Genomic DNA, 19,135 nt, shown 5'->3' with positions numbered 1-19,135 from the left:
GTAATTCTTTGTCCCCAAGAGTAAGTATTAGGGAGCAGTTACAACAGATTAAACAGTGGTTAATAGATGTTAGAGAGTATGTTGAAAGTCAACAGGATCTCGACATCAGAGACTTGGAACACATGAAAAGTAGGCGTTCAGCAAAAGGAGGCAAGAGGTTATTTCGGGGTATTTACCTGCAAGTTTATTAGTCATTTCACTGGCATTTTTGACCTGCTAAAACCAGAAAGTAAAGAATGCCACGTGGCTATGTTGTGCTACTGCTACATTAAACCAACAAATAAGGTAACTGCAGTGGGGGTAGGCAGCGGGGTGAGAAAAAGTGGCATAAATTTACTTTTGGAATATCCAAGAACTTGAAGCCAAAGGCACTGCCAAAGCCAGGTGGGCTCTGCTAGGAACACAGCTGTGGTGGAAATGGACCAGAAGCATATGGCTGCCCCGTGCTGGAAGACACCCTCTTCATAAGCTAAGGAAAAGTTAAACATCGCTTACACTGAAGAGGGAAAAACAGTAAAATGCTTTCTCAAATGAAAGCATTGTTTGAGAAATTAGAGGTGAAACTAAAGTGTTTTTTTAGAAATAACTGTATGACAATTTGAAAAAGGCACCAAAAACAAACAGGAAGCAGACACTGTGCTTGCAGGTGTTACTCAGGAGCATAAACAAGTCAAGGGGGCGGGGGGAGAAACAAAGAATGAACGTTACTTTTTGATCTTGACTCCTCCAAAGACAAGGTTGACAGCTGTCTGACTGGCATCACACAGACCTGTAAGACAAAACCATGCTACTACCTGCTGCAATTCAGCAAAATACTGTGAAATGGAATAAGAAAAACCCAAGCCAACCCTACACTCTGTGGGAGGACTGAAGTAATGCTGTCCTAGATGTTATTTTTTATTTTAAGGTTAAGTAATACACACTTAATATGCCCCCTTCTGATGAAAGGCTGTTACATCTTCAGCAAGACTGATTTAATTTTCTGAAATACAGCAACAAAGAATCGGGACAGTTTTGTACTACGTGAATTCGCTGTCAGCACAGGTACGCTTGATTTGAAACGATGCTCTGTCAAGCTGCCACCTCACCTAGTGGGTGCTCTTGCTACCAGCACAGCAAGCTCACCCAACAGCTCACCACCAAAAGGGAAGTTTTCTTGTGCTCCCCCTCCCTGCCCCCACCCAGGCTGCTCCACGGCTCATCCTCTACGGGTTCCACTACATAAACTCAGCGACCTGGGGAGGCTCACAGCCTCGGTTCATTTTTCCCCAGGCATCTGAAGCTGGATTGGTTTTAAGGCAGGATTTGGGGGCATTCCAATACGGTTCCAACACAACAGCATGACCCCCCGATCAGTCGCCATTCAGGAGGGCCGCTTTGTGAGTCCTCATCAAGGCAGTTGTTCACACCAGAGTGCACATGCAAACACGTGGGTGCCAAACAGATGAAAACATCTGACACTTACTAATTATTGACTGATTTTTTTTTTTTTTTTAAGGTAATGGAAGCAGCACCAGGCAGGCTCTCAGGTTTCAAACTGGAAGTCCACGTTAGAACTGCAACTACAGTTTTCTACTTGTTACTCACTCCCTGCACTACCACCTGTCTCCTGAAAGGCACATTTTTAACAATATTAAGAACGTGGTTAAGAATCAAACACTACACCACTTCGATTGTGAGCTGTCATAGTCAATGCAGGAGCTACAGAAACAGCCTTTCATAATCAAGATTTATTTGGTTTTTGTTTGGTGATCACAGACACTATGAACAATTTTACAATTGTTTTTATTCACATAGGTTTTTTTAATCTAAAAACTGTAATTCTGTTTTTTTTTTTTTTCCCCTAAGACTATTTTGAATATTTTTCGTTTGATCTTTGTAGACAAGATGTCCTTTAAAACTGGATGCAAAGTTCCAGTATAAGTTATGTCTGCCAAGCAGAAACTTTTACTTCATCAGTATTTAAAGATACAATAAAGTTTCCAATCTTTCACATCACAGCTACAAAGTTGTTGGAAAAAATAAAGCTGCAACTACCAAAAATAACTTTTGTCACAGATATACATCACTCAGCAAGAAATCCAACACTAGGAGGCAGTTTTATTAGATAAGCAATTCTACTGATGGTACAACCATAGATAAAGGTAAGTAACTAAAATGTTAAGACATTCTCAACGTATCATTATGAATTCCGAAGTCTGTCCTGTGTTATGGTTCATTGAATAGAATAGAAAAACTGTCCCTCACAATCTATGGAACGCAAAGCCTAATCAAGGCTTCAAAGCCCTCTCCTTAATGTCATGTGCCATTAATTTCTGGTTTCATAGAAAACAGACAACCAGTACGTGATTTTACCACTTAAAAAAGCATTTACACTTATCTAAATATGTAAAAAAATGGGTTGAGTTGGGATTCTCTCCTTTTTAAAAATGTGTTTTCTAGAACTACTAAAAAACTTGCATTTACAAAATAGTTGATAAAAATATTCCTCTGAATTGTACAAGAAGAAAGGTATAAGGACCACCAGTTAAAGACTCGGTACCGGATGTTACTCAGACTTAGCTTCTTTCTCTACCGCTGCATCAGATGCTGGGGTCTGAAAAGAAGACAAAAAAAAACCAGAACACTTCAATGCAAAAAGTTTCCAGGTGACTCAGCCTCTTAGTTCGCAGTATTTTTAACGCACAACTTGCCTAACGTGATGTGCAGAACAACCATGGCTTGTTTCTACATACCGTGCTTTACCGTCTTAATAAATTGCTGTCACGACCTGCTTATTTCTCTTGGATAATGACCTACTAAAAACAAGCCTTCTTGAAAAGTCTTTAATCTCCTCAGAGGCATCGGCATGAATTTCAGAACGTTGCTATTGTTACTATGCAGTACACGCTGCAAAGGGTTTTTCTTGATACAAAGCCCATTTCAGCAATTACTGCCTTTAGGGCAGGAAAAGGGGGCTTCTGAACCTACTAAGCTAGAATCCCTCCATATCGGGTGTTTAGGAAAGACACTTTCACGCATTTAAATTTCAGGGCAGCGCTGTTAGCATTCTCCAATCTCGCCACGTTTTAAAGCAACTGAAACTTAGAAACCTGGTACTGCATTATCAACATAATTTTGTAAAAATACACTCGGTGGAACTGAACTGGTGCAGCAGAGCTATGCTCTTTTCACGTCCAGTCTCTGTATGCTGTACCTCAACTTCAGAACAAGTTCACACAATTTAATTCATTCAAATTGCAACTCCTTTTAGATCGGAAAATTCGCTGCATTTTCAATGCAGGTTAAAAAAAAAAAAAGGAACGTAACATATGTAGTAACATGCAAATTATACTCAATTATTCAAAGCTTTGCAGCACCACCAGCAGAACAGATGTATTAACCGCAGCAGTACCCAGGCAGGAACCCTAACACCCGTTCAGTCTTTACTGCCACCTGGGGGAAGCTTTTGAAGGACAAAGTACAGAAGCCACGTCCATTCCCAGGCACTGCAAGGGCCACCAGAAGTCGCCACTGGCCTTTCACCAGACCATGGACTAACAACGGCATCGCTGACGCTGTCGTCCGGATTGAAAATGTCCCACAGGACAACACTACACCTCTGCCTCTCCTAGACTCAGGTATTGTATTTAACCTGCAATTTTGGCTGCTGGGACCAACACGAGACCAGGATGAAGACGTGCCCCAGAAGTCATCATCCGTTCCTTGTGAACTTGCACCAACTCTGCACTAGCGTACGAAACAGACCCCAGTTGAGAAATATTGCCAAATTTAATTTGTGCATGTGGTATTTCAGCAATACCAGCGAAAGTTAAAAAACCAAATTACGTGACAGTAATGCAGAGCCACAGCTACACAGAAAGTTAAGCCACCTACAGAATTCCTAGTTATAGCACAACCTTTTCCAGAAAGATCACACTGTACGCTTGCAAATGAAAAACTGTTACACCAAAGTAAGTTGTCTTGTACACTCAATACCATCGTGTACCTTCATCACCCACCAAAACACATTATCTACACGAAAACCAAAGACTCTTTCCCTTTACTTGAAGATCTACCTGCACACTGACAGATCATTTGGATAGAATCCAGATAGACTTTTTTCCCCATCTTAAAAAAATTACTTTTCAAGGCAACAACCAGACAGGAAGCAGGAATCACACATTTAAATTAAAAAAACAACTTACCTGACTGTCTGATCAGCAAACTCCACTGAACTCATTAAAACAGGTGAGGCATTCAATATTGCAGAAAACTGAGACTAATTCTAGGCCTGTTACCACATGAAAACTTGTGTTTCACCCGATTGGTAACACCTGCCCTAGTAAGAGGCACTTGCTGCTCCCTACAGATTTTGTCCTAAATTTAAAACTAAATTATGTCCACATTCCAGAAAAAGAATACAATCTGGAGGATGTTTTAAGTTAGATGATCAGTGACTCCAAAAACTTTAGCAACACGGCTGTTTTAGCACAGTATTACAGCCAAGACTGATTTGCGACATTCATTTCTTCAGCAACAACTATTTAGGAGTGCAGGCACTTTCTCTTCCATCCCTGCACCAACCTGTTCCTCTACCAGCACTGTCTGTTATCTACGACTCCTGTAAACGTTCTCTCAACTTTGGTTAAATCCTTTCTACTTTGGGTTTTCAGTGAAAACTGTTTCCAGTCCCAAGACAATGAATGTTGCATTTGTCAAAAAGAACTTTTGTAGCAAGATGGAACCTCTCTTCCAGTAACAGCAAAGACAGACCAAAACCCAGACCCAACCCTCCAAACACAGACACCCCACCCCCAACACACACAGAGCAGTATCCCCTTCTGTACACCCTGTATGTATTATTTTAACAAGACCTACCCATGGGGAAAACAGCCCCTCTCTGAAGGACATTATCCTGTATCGGAACTTCGATAAAATTCTCACCTTTTTCCTTCATTTTGGGGACTGTTATGCCATAACTGCAAGTCTTTTGGGGGCAATGACAATTTTCCAGGTGTATCTAGTAACGTTTCAACAGCCTAGGTCTTTCTTCTGGCAGAAATAGATTCCATTTTAAGAACTGCATATGTCTCTGACAGACGTTTGGATAAACCAGTACAGTAAGTTTTCCAGCTGCTTTGCACCAAAGAATACACACAACTTTACCTCCTCACTTTTAGCTTCCCCATTTTCTGCAGGCAAGTTGTCCTTTGTCTGTTCTTGGTTTGTCCCTTCTGTCTGTTTTCCTTTAGGCCCCTTTTTCCCCTTTGATTGAGCTTTCTTGTCCTCAGATTTATCCTACAATGAAATAAATTTCCAGTAAGTAAATTCCTATGACCTAGCAGGTAAACTCTGAAAATAGTAAAACCCAGACAAAACCAAGATGGACTTGCTAACCCGCAAGACCTACTACCAACAATCAAGGAGCTAATACACAGTTCAACTGCCAAAAGAGTTTTCCAAACGATATATGGACAAACAACGGCAATTTCAGATAGTCAGTAAAATGAGAGAGTCCAACCGGATTGAGGAGATAACTAGACTCCAGTGGCTAAACAGAGCAACTTGTAATATATGATTTAACCTCATGGTGCAAAAAAAAAAATAGCACTGCAGTCCTTCCACTCTGTAAATACAAAGTGCTTCAAACACTCCTGTCCCCTCTTGTTATCGACAGGCGGCGATTTCGGTAACCTAACCTAAATAAATGCATCACCTGGAAGTATCATTTCCAGCGCCTTTATCTCAGTCACATCCTCTGCACCCACATGATTGCTGCTGAACGGGCAGGGAAGAAGCACTTGTTCAAGAGCTACTTTCATATTTGTATGTAACATCCTCCCAGACATGCCTGACAGCAGCCAACTGCTACAAACCTTGCCTGTCCTCCAGCTGATCCCCTCTACTCACAAAATACTTCTATCAATCAGAATTACATAAACGCATTTTTGCGTTTTTGACACTATCTGTCAAACATTAGTTACGATACTAAAAAAAAATCTTCAATAAATGACAAACTATAACACTTTTTCTGGGCAGGTACAATACAAATGGCAAGAGAACATAATGCCTTTATACCTACCTCTAAGCAGAGAACAACTACACTGATCTACCTTAAAATGTGTGTAATTGCATTCAAAATAGTGTATGCATTTCATAAGTATGTTCTTCAAATTATGTCCTAATGGTTGTCTCTGACCTAAAATTTACTCCAAGAAATAAAGGTCTCATTTTTGCATATTTTAAGTACCGTAGAAACGTGTATCTCAGCTTACTATTAGAAACCATGTGGTCAGAAGTGTTCCATACTATCTTCACTCCAAGGATTCTTCCTTGCAAAAAACATGCAACTTCCTTACTCCACACATGTAACTTTTTAATAGCTTTCTGAATTAACTTCCTATTTTACATGAATGCTCACATAAAATACTATCTTCACAAAAACAGAGTTTTGTCAACCAACTGCAACTATTGAGCAAAAGTTCTAAGTGGACACAAGATGCAGTGAGTTATGTTACATACGCAACAGATGCAAGGTAAAAAAATCAATGCTGAAGCATCTTTTGTCAGGCAACTACATCGCCCATGTCCATAAAAGCTTTAGAAACTCTGTGCTCCTGTTTTCAGAGAAGGTAATTTTTTAAATCCTCAAGAGCACAAAGAAAACAGTTGAAACATGCTAATAGGAAAAGAAGTCCTTTAAAAAAGTTATAAAGGCTAAACTCAGAATTACAAATCCAGGTAATGAACAATTTCACAACACACAGACTTCTGTGTTTTGATTGCCAAAAATTACTTTTCTTCATTAATATTTATTTTAAAAAACCCACCAAGTAACTACATAATGAGAAAACTTTTCCCAACCAAAAAAAACCACTGTCAGTGAAGTTTTAAAAAGTTACAAATGATGCAAAGAAGCATCTTTCAGTGGATCAAATACAGAAAAGAGAAAATAATGAAAAAAAAAATCATTTGACTGGTATATAACAGCAAAATGTTTCTGCAAACCATTTAAAGTCCGCCCAGAGATAGCTAAAATGAGAAAGCACTCAAGTCAGAGAAATAAAACACAATCAGAACAAGAGATTTTTACATGATCGATAAGAAAATTTCCAAATGACACAAGATTTTAGTGACAGCATGAGTTTTAGGACATAGACGGTTGAACGTAAAACAAGTTATACATTTATTTGAATCATCCATGGTAATAGCGATTTTAAAAAAAAAGACTGTTCACGTATTCACGTTACAGCAGCATTCCATGGGGGCCTCATGCAAGGTGTTCTACTTGATATTCTAAGATGACCATTGTTTGTGATGTTCTTGGTTTACATGAACATGTGCCCAGCTATGTACTGTGGAAAAGTTTCTTTCTAGAAGTGAAGTAGTTATAGGCAGCAAGTCAGTATCACGCACGTCAGTCAGCATCAGCTAGCAGCATTAAGAATTAGATGCACCACACAAAGACACCGGAAAAAAAAAAAAAAAGAGAATCAGAACGGAAGTAAAATTGGAAAGCTTCCCTAAATTCTTTAGGCTTACAAATTCGAGAATGGGAACAGGCTGACATTCGAACCATTGGAATGAAGGTGCATTACTGGTAAGTAACTGTTCAGTAGGGTTAACAAAATGAAAACACCAAAAAGTCTGCAAAGCAGATGTTTTGCTATATTGATGTATTTGAAACGTGTTTGATCTACACATTAAAAAGAAAAGTTCACAATCACAAAGGAACACTTAAAAACACATAGACCAACGAGCCAACAGATACACAGCATCTTTTATTTCTCTCAAGAAACAACGAATTTTACACCTCAGTTATTGGCACTGTGAAGGCTACACTGAAAAATCGAAAGATCAGACTAAACCACACTTACTCACACATACGCGCAAAGACCTGAAAGCTGGTCTACATGAATGGAAACTCAAGATCTTTTCCAGTGTCTGCCGAAGTAATTCTTTTTTTTCCTGTCCTAACACACTGCTTTAAACTGTGAGTGTATTTTACCCTCTTTTGTTACAGCGATGAACTACAGTCCTATGTACTGCTGCTTCAACATTCCAACAGCAGCACCAAACACCACCTAACACCCACAAATCAGTGCCCACATTTCTATGCAACACTCTTGCGTGCTTATCAAGGACCTATACCAACAGTGGTGGCAGGTACCCGTACACAGCGGCATCTGGAAACGATACTCTGGCTAAACGAGCATTCCCTCAAGGAACATGCAAAGAAGAGTAAAACCGCTCAGACACCGTGCATCGACGACACGGAACGGGATGCAGCCAGGCCCCTGCACATCGAACCCGACCACCTCCTCTCCCTCCCCTCTTCCCAGCGACTCTCACCTTCGCCGCTAACTTTTTTGGTTTCGGCTCTGCTTTGGCAGGAGCAGGTTTCTGAGAAGAAAGAACAAGTCAGGGAGAGATTATCAGTAATCCCCTTTTCGGTAAAGGGACACACACACACCCCCGCCCCTCGCCCCGGCACTTACAGCGGACAGCCGCGCCGATCGCCTCTTCGGCTACAGCCAGGGTAAAAAGAGAGAGAAACGCCGTGAGCGGGCGGGGAGAACCCGGGAGGCCCCGTCCGCGGGTACCTACCTCCTCCGGGGCCTCCCCGCCGCCCCGGCCCTGGGCACCTACCTCCTCCGGGGCCTCCCCGTCCGCCACCGCCACCTGCCAACACAAACGGCGCGCGTCAGGCGGGGCGGCGGGCGGGCACATGACGCCGCCACCCGCCCTCCCGCCCGCCCTCTTCCCGCCGCCGCTTTCGGATTTCGAGTGGCGGAGAGGCGAGGGGCCCGGCGAGCCCCCGCCGAACCTTCCAGACACCGCCGCTACCGCCGGCTGCCCGCGCCCTGCGCCGCCCCCCCCCCCCCCCCCCGCCCCCAGCAGGGCCCCCGTCAGGGGGTAACGGAGCTGGCTGGCAACGGGAAGGCGCCGGCGCCAGCCAGCGAGCGCTGGGGGCCGCCGCACCAGTGCCCGAGCGGCTGCTTCCCTCCGAGCCCCATCCCCGCGCGGTCAGACCGCCCTCCCCCCAACACCCGCTCGTCCCGGCGGCGCGGGGCCGCCCCGGGCAGCACGGTTCCCCCGGCGGCGGCTCCGCTCCCTCCCTCCCGCTTCACCTTTCTCTTCGGCATGGCGAGGCTGCGAGGCGGCGGCTCCCGGCCGCGACCCCCGGAGCTGCTGCGGCGGCGGCGGTGACTCCCGCCCGGCTGCTGCGTGCGCTGGGTGCCTCACGGCGAGCCGCTGCGCGCCTCACGGCGAGCCGCTGCGCTTGCCTGCGAGCCAGCCTCGCTGCGCAGGGAAACCGCCCCCCCCCCTCCCCATCCCAGCAGCGCCAGCGGCACCGCAACAGGATCCAGCCGGATTGGAGGGGGGGCGAGGGAGGAGGGGAGCGGGCGACGGCGACGGGGGGGGGGACACACACACACACACTCCCCGCGCTCCGGCAGCCGCCGGCCCCGCCCGCCCAAGGGGCGCCTCCGCGGGGCGGGATCTCTCACCTAACACCCGCCCCCACCCTTCCCCTTGCCGGGGGAAGGGAGAGGCGGCCCCTTGATTGGCCAGCCCCCGTCACGTGGCCGCACCTGTCCCCGTTTCCCCTCGCACGGGCACCCGCCCACCGCCCCACGTGCGCGCGGGAGCCGCCGCCCCTCTGCGGTGCCGCCCGCCCGGGAGGCGTGCTTAGGGGCGGGGGGGGGGCGTGGGTGTGGCCGCCGAGGCGCGCGGCATGGCGGAGAGCGGCGCCTGGCTGCTGGTGCTGTGCTCCGTCTTCCTCTGCAACGCTCTCAAGATCCTCCTGCCCTCCTGCTCCTCCATCGTAAGTGACGTCACCGCGCCCGCCCCGCCCCCCCCCCCCCCCCCCCGTGCCGGCCCGGGGAAGGGGGGGCCGGCAGCGGCGACGGGACTTGCTGAATCGGGGCTAAACCCTCTGCGCTGGTAGCGGGGCTGCGGGCAGGCCCTCGCCCTTGCCCGCCCGGGCTCTGCCGCCGTCCGCCGAGACAAAGCGGTGGCGAGGAGTGGGGGAGGCGCCGGGCCCTCGGGTGGCCGCGGCGGGGGTGAGGCCGCGGGGCAGGGCCTCACGGCGGCCCTTGCGCACCGCCCGGTGTTTTGCGGAGGTGGGGTCGCCCCCGCCTGGCCGCTGGGGGGTGAGGTGAAGCGGGAGTGGAAGGGAGCGGTGTCGGTCGGGAGAGCCGCCGGTGCCCGGCCGCTCCCGTAACGCGTCTCGTCCCCAGCTGTGACGGACAGGGCCCGGTCCTGGGCCTCGCTGGAGGGGCTGGCGCTGGGAAGAACTGGAGGTTGTGAGACCCGTGAGCGTGGGCGGCTGCGGCAGCCCCGGTTAAGCGGGTCTTTGAATCAAAGTTGTGGGTAATGAGTTATCAAGTGTCTTCAGCGACGGTCCTGAGGCTCCCGCCCTGGCGACGTTGCAGGGAACATGAAGGAGGGCTTCGCTCAGTCTTCCACGTCCTCACCGGAGTGACACCTCCGTGGTGGGGAGGGAGGACAGCGGACACGGAGACTGAGGAGTTAGGCGTCCTAGGAGGAAGCCTTAAGTCGCAGTCACTAATCAGGGTGCCCCCGCTCTGGTCTTAAGCGTCTCTGTGGAAGTGTGGGTAACGGAACCACGGACCGATAAACCCCGTGGCTGCTAAGGAAACGCTACGTGTGAGCAAGCGTGCTGGAACACCCTTTGTCCTGCTCTTCCGTGTCACTAGCTTCACTGTCACACACATCAGCGCACACTGTTCAATAATGGATAGAAACACAGAATGGTTTGGGTTGGGAGGGACCTTAAAGACCATCTTGTTCCAACCCCCCTGCCATGGGCAGGGACACCTCCCACCAGACCAGGTTGCTCCAAGCCCCATCATGCCTGGCCTTGAACACTGCCGGGGAGGGGGCAGCCACGGCTTCTCTGGGCAACCTGTGCCAGTGTCTCACCACCCTCACAGAACAGAATTTTTTCCCCATATCTAATCCAAATCTCCCCTCTTTCAGTTTGAAATTGTTACCCCTCATCCTATCACCACACTCCCTGACCAAGAGTCCCTCCCCACCTTTCCTGCAGGCCCCCTTTAAGCACTGGAAGGACGCTATAAGGCCTCCCCGGAGCCTCCCCTTCTCCGGGCTGAACAACCCCAACTCTCTCAGCCTGTCCTCACAGGGGAGGTGCTCCAGCCCCCTGGTCATCTTAGCGGCCCTCCTCTGGACCTGCTCGAGCAGGTCCTTGTCTGTCTTGTGCTGAAGGCCCCAGAGCTGGACACAGCACTGCAGGTGGGGTCTCGTCAGAGCAGAGTAGAGGGGGAGAATCCCTTCCCTTGACCTGCTGGCCACCCTTCTTTTGATGCAGCCGAGGATGTGATTGGCTTTGTGGGCTGTATGTGCACGTAAAACATAAATTACTCCTAGCGATTTGGGAAGCTGAACTCAGCATTACTATAGATGACCAATGAAAATTGCTGCTAAACTTTCTCCTGTGGTTCGTGACAGAAAGCGGTGTGATGTTCTCATTGGCTGCAGTGCTGAGAACATCGTTTCTGGGGAAAAAAATTACGTGTGTCGTGAGACAGCTAGAAAGATTTGCTCAGGAACAACGAGAAAAGATTTTATGTTCTTTGTATGTTCATTTCTATGGTAAAAGGAGTTCGTGAACCAACAAGCAGGTGGTGCCTCTTGAAAAGAAAGCAGGAAAGTAAAAGAAGGGGAGAAAGCGTTTGCTAACGCAACGCATGGTTATTACCTTTTCACGTTTTTGTCAGTAGGAAATAATTTTAGCCAAGCGTTGGTGATTAAAATAGTTTACTTGTGGAATATTAGAATTAACTGTGTAATTGCTTAAATTTAGGCTGAATTGAAACTCATTTTATTTTGATGGGCATGTGTTAAGGAAGTTAACTCAGTTGTTTAACTCAAGCTTTACACGGAATGGATCGCATAACCTGCTGAGCTGAGTACCTAGATTTACTGAAGCCTTAGGCCCCACATGGTGAACTTTGCTGAACTTCTACTTAACATGTGAAGGGAGGCCTCAAGGCAGCTACATCCTGGGAAAAATAAGGTAGCCTCCTTCTCAGCAGTAACTGCATCCTGTGGGAAATAAGGTGCCCGTATTCTCAGCAGGAGCTGCATCCTCAAGATAAGGAAAACTGGAGACAGAAAAACCATCCAATGAAGAATGAAAGGACCCCAGACCCAAATGTTGTTATTGGTCTGCACTGTCGTGTGAGGGGAGGGGAACTTAGATTGTAAGAGGCTAAATTGCCCCGGGATTTCTTTGTTCGGAGTCCCAGCTCAAGCTGAAATAAACCACCTCCGTGGCAGAACAGAGGGTCCAAACTCTTCTTTGCAGTTGGGGGCTAAGACTGCATCCAGCCATTCCCCAGACTCACAGAATCACAGAATGGTTTGGGTAGAAAGGGACCTTAAAGATCATCTAGTTCCCACCCCCTCTCTGAGGGGAAGTTTAAAAAGCAAGGGGGTCCAGTCTGAACCTCACGACTTGGCGGAGGGTCTCCCCGGACTCTTCTGTAACACCAAGAAACCAATAACACGTTATAAGAAAACCACGTTTGAACGTGTGGGTGAGACGTAAGAAAAATAACTAATACAGATTTGTGTTTCTGGTTTCGAGGCCGTGGTAGGATCTGCGCCTGAGGGATCACAGCTCTCGGCCAGTATGCCAATTCGTGTTTCTAACGGCCCTGGCTAGGCAAACGTCATCTAGAGGAGTGATTCCCGATGGGTGAGCCGTGCGTTACTGGTGAGGTCTAAAATTGGGCTTCAGTGGATAAAGTTTCCACATTAATTAGTTTAGACCCTTGCTGAGGCTGCTGGAGCTGGAAGTGGGACTGATGAACGAGTGCGGGGCCTTGCTGGAGCAGCTGGGAAGAGCGGTGGTGGACAGGAGCGCTTCCCCGGTCCTCCCTCTGCTGCGTGTACCAGGCGCTTGTCATCCAGGCAGCGCGTGGTGAGAGTTGCGAGGAGGGAGGGCAGCAGTTCTGCTCGGGGTGCAGCGGCAGGCCGGGCAGGGCAGGGCAGGGCCTGGGAGGTTCGAACGGTCTCAGAAGGCAGCAGCGTCGAGAGTGGGGAGATGAGGAGAGGAAGGGAAAGGCAGTTAACTGTAGTGAGGAAAGTTGAAAATCGCCGCCCGGCGGGACGGTAAAACCCTTTTTGGTTTGCTTCGGTCCGAACAATGGGTAGAAATGCTCTGGCCTTTAGAACACGGGGCAGGTGTTAAGCCAAGGTTTTCCAGTGTCTTGATGAAAGGACCTTTTTTATGGGAGGCTTTTGAGTATGTGAGCAGGAGATCATACTTTGTACATACTAAAGCAAATCAGTGGAATTCGGGATAAATAACTGATACTGTTCCTTTACCTCTTAGATATCCAGGTTGCTACAAAAGGATGCAGAGCAGGAATCCCAAATGAGAGCTGAAATTCAGAACATGAAGCAAGAACTCTCAACCATTAGCATGATGGATGAGTTTGCCCGATATGCCCGTCTGGAAAGAAAGATTAACAAAATGACTGACAAGCTTAAAACTCATGGTAGGGTGCAATGTTTACTCCCTTTTCTAGTTTCTGAAAAACCTTTTGTGAAGAGTGTTTTTGATGTTAAGTGTGTTTCTCCTTCAGCTTTTTTCCTACCCCTCTTATCCATTTCCAATGTTCCTGTCTTTTTGTCTGTCTTTTTTCTTTTCCTTTAAACTTTTTGGAGGGCTTGCTTTTGTCTTTCAGTTGTGCATAGTTCTGCACACCCTGATAAGGGACGATGTAGATATAAAATTGTTCTTAGAAGGAATTTCCTGGGCTTTGCTGTGGAGCTATTTACTCTTTCTCGGTGATGCTCATCACTGAATTCATGTTTTTGAGGAAGTCGAGGAAGCCCTCTGCTGCGTACCTGCCCTGCAAAAGAACGCATTGCTCGGCTGGGGCTGTTTGGTCGGTGCCCTACGAAACGCTAGAGAGAAAGCGCTGATCCGTAAGGTGACCCGAGGGGAGCTGCCCTGTCATTTCGCGGTCCCGTTTGATCTTGCCCAGCAGCTTTTGCGGTAAAGCCGTAGTGCTTTGCCTCAGTGAGGGTTTTGTGGTAGCCCGGTCCGTCATCTCGTGGCAGAAGGTACACGTAAAACATTGGCACCGGAGATTTTGCTCTTGTCTTTGCCCAAACTCACTGACTGATCCTAACAGACAGGGGGCTGCTTGCTTCGCCTGCCTCCTCTGTGCAGGACGGATGGATGTTTATAGGCTCCTTGCTTGGAGAAAGGGCAATATTTACAACTGGCAGTTTTGGGTTGCTTTCAGTAGTATGATTCTTAACCCAGTAATTTCAATTCAACTAGATTCGAGTAGTTTACATAGCAACCAACAGCGTTGTTTTAGAAAACGAGGCCACCGTTATGTTTGGCAGTGTGCCGTCTTCACTGGCCTTCTTTATATTGGTCTGAGGCACTGCTGCAGCAGACAAACGGGCACGGGAAGCTTTAATACTGAACCAGACCAAGACTCGTTCAGTGAAGGAATAGTCTGCACTGGGTCCCTGAATGAAGTAAAGCAGAAAACACATCTGCTAAAGGCTTTTAGGAAAGGGAAAAATTTACTTTAGGCTTCATCTAGAGCAGGTTCTTCAATTAGTAACCACAGTGACTGTTCTCATTTGGTTACAGTGTTCTGGGTTAGGTGTGACATTTGTCTGTCTGGGATATCAGTGTTCTGCAACCTTTCATAGTGGCATTAACAAGAAATTACAGTGGGATAGGGACCTAGCACTTTCTTGCAGGAGGGTACTTTCAATATAGCTATGAGTCATTTGGAAAGGGATTTTTAAACAGCGTGATGTCCTCATTTGAAGAGTGAAATATTAATAAATTACTAGTTTTATGTAAGTGTAATTCACTGTTATAAATAATGCAGAATAAATTTTTTTTTCTTTTAACAGTGAAAGCACGAACTGCCCAATTAGCCAAAATAAAGTGGGTTATAAATATTGTATTCTACATCCTACAAGTAAGTATTTGATTTTGAATACGAATTACTAAACCAACTCCTTAGTGGTGTTACAATTCTGTCCTGCATTTATTGGCTGATGATCAGCCACACAGGTGTTTGACATTCCAGTGACACAGTGCATGCCAAACCCAAAGAGTTTCTTGAAACGGAAGGGAGAGATGTTGCTGATAAGGTCTGGCAGTTGTGGATGGAAGGAGTTTCGAGTTTCATTTTAGCTCTGTGTTTCTGGTTTTGAGATGACAAGATAGGAGTTTGTCTTAGCTCTTTAATCACTGGTGTTTTTTCATTTATATATGGCACTGGACCCAGGAAAGTTCCGACGCATGCAAATGTGTTTTACTTACGTTTTTGAAAACAAAATATGCTTTTGCCAAGGGTGCGAATCTCCACTTGCAGCTGCCACACATTTCCCCACAGTGCCTCCTCAGATTGTCTCTGTAGTTCAGACTTGATGCCAAAGAATTGTCTGCTAATTAGGATGAAAGTGGTCAGCCTGACGATGTCCTTAGGGTAATGTTAAAGAGAGTTGGATTCCTAGCAGGCAAGGATTATGGCTAAAAGTTTAACAATTACTGTTACTGTGTTTGTCTATGCTAGGTTGGAACCAGGGTCTCAAAGGAAAGCAGTGTTTTCCAAAGATTCGCTGCTACCTCTTAATACTGTGTATAAACTTCAGGTCATACTGAGTTTGAAAATATTTGAACTTGCTTAAGAACGATGTAAAGTAAGAAAGAAACTATTCCCTTTAATTAGGATCTGTTATATGCTGTTTCAAAATAGCAGTGGAAATGTACTTTGATGTGTATTATTATCCAAGCCAATAAAAATTTCAATTCTAGGCTGCCTTGATGATCTCTCTGATTTGGAAGTACTATTCTGAGCCAGTTACAGTGCTGCCAAGCAAATGGCTTGCTCCGCTGGAGCGCTTGGTAGCCTTTCCTACGGGGGTGGCAGGTAAGGACTGCACGCTGGAAAAAACACGTTTCCCGAGCCCATGCGGATGCTGACAGTGTGGTGACAAAGAGCATACGCAGATTAAAACCACTTTTTCTGTACGTTTCTTCTAACTCCCATAACACAGGGAGGAGTTTCAAACGTTTGATGAGCTGTGTCCTGTGTATTCAATTCTTGTTTATTTAACTGACAATGAAATGGGCTATTTGTCATTTTTATCTCTTCTCAAACAGAGCAGTTTTACCTTTATCTATATGGAATAGACCCTGGAGAAGATTTCAAATCAGAAATATTTTTATATTGAGTCCACTGAAATAATAGAATTGAGTTTAAAAATGGGCAAATACTTCATAGGTCTGTGTTGCTTACATGTGCTTCTTATAAATTGCTGGGGTTTCATAGTCGTGTACCTCCGAGTGATTTAGGTATGCGTTCTCTTGGCGTTTTGTCTTGTCTGTTCCCACCCTTTTTCCTATCACGCTTCTGTTGCATTTTTACCTACTTAAATCCTTTTCTTTCGGTCAGTTTAACAAATTAATGACCAGAACGATATCGTAGGTTGTAGACATCTGTTTCTGAGGGAAAAGTGTACTGACTCTGTGCTTACGGGATAAGCAGACAGACAGAATGACAGGACAGTGTAGTGTGGAAATTCGTGTTCAAGCTAAAATGCTGCTGCTGGAACTTTTATATTAGGCTTGTAAGTCCTAACTGCCTTAGAAGGAATTCCAAAATATGCTGTTGGAACTGTATGTTGTTGTATCTTTAATAGCTGTTTAGGGAATGATTTGTATCCAGCATGCTTACTGGGCAAGAGAAGAGTCTGCTTCAGCACAGGGTAGGGGAATAGTCCTTGGAAGATATTTATTTAAATAGCATTTGAAGGGATTTTAAAAGGTTCACATCCATGTCTGCCTTCAAATCTCCTTTTATGTGTTGGCCGACAATCACAGTAAAGAGATTGCTTTTGAATTCTAGGTGATAAATACAAAAATGTGAAGAAACTACCTTTTTGGTAATTTTTAGACGTGCGTGCTATGAATAGCTATGTATTCCGTGATACTGCGTAGCGTGATTCCATGTAGCCTGCGATACAGATGTGCTGTGTGTTGCAGTCAGGGCACGCCCTCTGTCCCACCATACCAGTACAAATGTCTGTGCTGCTGGTGGGAATGCCAGGACCCTTTAACACAGCAGTGCAAGGCACCTGGGTCGGCAGCGAAGGTCTCTGTAGTGTTTTTCTATGGGGAGCAAGGGGAAAGGAGGCAAGTATGGGTTTAATACTTTTTAAAAGACTGATTTAAATTTCGGAGGAAAATTACTTTTTACCTCTCTCAAATCTTGAATTTGAGTTCTAGCAAAGTATTCTGCTACTTGCCAAGCCTTTAACTTCAGCAGTGTAGACACTTTTTGTTAGGTACATAGCAAACGTTTGTAGCTGTGGCTTGTGCATCCCACACTTTGGCTCATATTCATGATATTTGGTACTGTTTTCCCCAGAAGATCTTCCGGTTTTCTCAGGGCTGACAGGGAGTTAGCTGCCATCCCTTGAAGAGATGCTCTGTTCCTGTTCACCTCATAACTCTTTTAAGTTTCATTTTTTGCACTTCCAAAGTCTTTTTCAGATGCATGTGTGCTTCAGGATTGTTGATGCCGTGACTTAAATCGTGTTTTATATCTCTTTCAGGTGGTGTTGGAATTACATGTTGGCTTGTGGTTTGTAATAAAGTTGTAGCTATCATGCTACACCCATTCAGCTGAAGGAATCCCAGTAATCCATGGTCTCCTCGACTGCATTTTCACTGTCACTGTTTTAAATTAATAAAGCAAAAGAAGGAGCAGTTGTCTTTCGTGAGACTAGGTCTGAGATAATCTTTGTTCCTTTGTTTGGATATCAGTCAGCATTCTTTTTGATTTCTTTTATCTTTCTTCAGTTTGTTTTTCAGTTTGGTGGTCATTTTGTGTCTATTTCGACAAGTATGAACACTGATTCATGGCAGAACTGTCAGACTTTGTTATGGCATATATTAACCAAAATCTAAAAGTGTTGGATTTGTGGTTTTGAGTTGGAGATGCACTGGTACTAGGAGTTAATTTGGGAGCTTTGCTGTTTCTCTGCTGTATACTATGGTAGTTTCACCCAAAGGTGGGATTATATTTGGTGACAAGTGGTACTGCAGGATAGAGGGAGGCGGTTTGGGTAAAACAGGATTAGTTTCCTCCTTGTTATTTTTCACACTAGAATTGGTGTATTCTTGGGCTGAGGAAATGCATCATTGACACATACGCAGAATGAACTTTTTATCCCTTAAGAGACTCACTCAGTTGCCAAATACAGGATGGCTGGATACTTTTTCCTCCCTGACTTCTAAAATTCATTGAACGCTTGAATTTTGTCCTACTTTTATTAATAACTGACCTTTCCTTCTGTGACATTTTTTCTGCTTCCCAAACTGAGGGAGGATCACTGAAACTATTTCCTTCCATGTGTTGGGAGGAAAGGTCTGGCCAGCCTTCTCAAGCTCCATGTTAATAAAAGGAGAGTAGAAGACAGTGCTGTTCCTTCAGGGGACTACGTTTCTAAGGGGTTTAGCAGACATTAATGACAGTCCAGCATCGCCTGAAACAGCTACGTAAACATAAAAAGGCAGATGAGTGATTTAATGTCTAAAGCAGCAACAGAATGGTAGCAAGCAGGAGGAGGGAAAACAATTTTCTGTTTTGGAGTAAATCCTTCTTGCTGTGTCCAGGTACAGGACAGAGCCACAATATTTTGAATTTAAGAGGAGGACAGAATTCTTCCTAGTGCTGTGCCTGTAGAACAGTGACAAAGTTGCGTTACCTTCCACGCTACAGTGATCTGCAACTCTGCTGTTGCTGCCTCGTGAAACAAATGGGTGGGTTTATAGAGGTCTTGCTCCACACCTCCTTTTTTTTCTGACGTGAGCCTGAGCAAAGCTCTAGGGGACACCTTCCCCTCTGCTGCTGGGCTTTGGCAGTTCTGGTTCAGCTTCTGACTCTGTCCAGTGGAATGCATCTGGTATGTTATTTCAGGTCCTTTGCCTTCCTGCAGGAAGGAAGGGCCTAGGGCCCCTCCATAATTAGCACTGCATTTAGAAATCAGTTCAAAAGGTCATGATAAATTGTGTGTATATATGCATGAAATGTTTGTTGGGTTTTTT

General features: G+C 45.8%; 2 protein-coding genes across 3 annotated transcripts; one reads left to right on the top strand and one right to left on the bottom strand.

Annotated features, from left to right (window-relative positions):
* Window positions 1–1,841: 1,841 nt before the first annotated feature.
* On the bottom strand, window positions 1,842–9,134 carry HMGN1 (high mobility group nucleosome binding domain 1). Of its 2 annotated transcripts, none has more exons than XM_086481711.1 (6): window positions 9,114–9,134; window positions 8,632–8,664; window positions 8,481–8,510; window positions 8,335–8,385; window positions 5,149–5,280; window positions 1,842–2,596 (listed from the first exon to the last, which is right to left on the bottom strand). In XM_086481711.1, exons 1-6 carry the CDS (start codon window positions 9,126–9,128, stop codon window positions 2,549–2,551), a joined length of 309 nt encoding a protein of 102 aa, XP_086337837.1. In that variant the 5' UTR covers window positions 9,129–9,134; the 3' UTR covers window positions 1,842–2,548. The 2 variants fall into 2 exon arrangements, with proteins under 2 accessions (XP_086337837.1, XP_086337845.1); XM_086481719.1 differs by having other exon boundaries at window positions 8,632–8,666; window positions 9,110–9,128.
* Window positions 9,135–9,721: 587 nt separating this feature from the next.
* On the top strand, window positions 9,722–17,714 carry GET1 (guided entry of tail-anchored proteins factor 1). Its single transcript, XM_086481676.1, has 5 exons — window positions 9,722–9,811; window positions 13,373–13,538; window positions 14,929–14,996; window positions 15,839–15,953; window positions 17,641–17,714. Exons 1-5 carry the CDS (start codon window positions 9,722–9,724, stop codon window positions 17,712–17,714), a joined length of 513 nt encoding a protein of 170 aa, XP_086337802.1.
* The last annotated feature ends 1,421 nt before the right edge of the window (window positions 17,715–19,135 follow it).

Source organism: Leptosomus discolor, chromosome 1, assembly GCF_034619465.1.
Source record: "Leptosomus discolor isolate bLepDis1 chromosome 1, bLepDis1.hap2, whole genome shotgun sequence".
NCBI classification, from domain to species: Eukaryota; Metazoa; Chordata; class Aves; order Leptosomiformes; family Leptosomidae; genus Leptosomus; species Leptosomus discolor.
The sequence above is the reverse complement of the archived record's forward strand: the minus strand, read 5'-3'. Positions and strand labels throughout refer to the sequence as shown.

What these genes read in the sequence shown, in the direction of transcription:
- HMGN1 (XM_086481719.1), bottom strand. An exon ending in GATCGGCGCGGCTGTCCGCT is followed by an intron (nt 8,386 to 8,480) that starts GTAAGTGCCGGG and finishes CTTTCTTCTCAG; the next exon opens with AAACCTGCTCCTGCCAAAGC. An exon ending in GGGAAGCTAAAAGTGAGGAG is followed by an intron (nt 2,597 to 5,148) that starts GTAAAGTTGTGT and finishes TCTTCTTTTCAG; the next exon opens with ACCCCAGCATCTGATGCAGC.
- GET1 (XM_086481676.1), top strand. Translation starts at nt 9,722, where the DNA reads ATGGCGGAGAGCGGCGCCTGGCTGCTGGTGCTGTGCTCCGTCTTCCTC. An exon ending in TGACAAGCTTAAAACTCATG is followed by an intron (nt 13,539 to 14,928) that starts GTAGGGTGCAAT and finishes TTCTTTTAACAG; the next exon opens with TGAAAGCACGAACTGCCCAA. An exon ending in CTTTCCTACGGGGGTGGCAG is followed by an intron (nt 15,954 to 17,640) that starts GTAAGGACTGCA and finishes TATCTCTTTCAG; the next exon opens with GTGGTGTTGGAATTACATGT.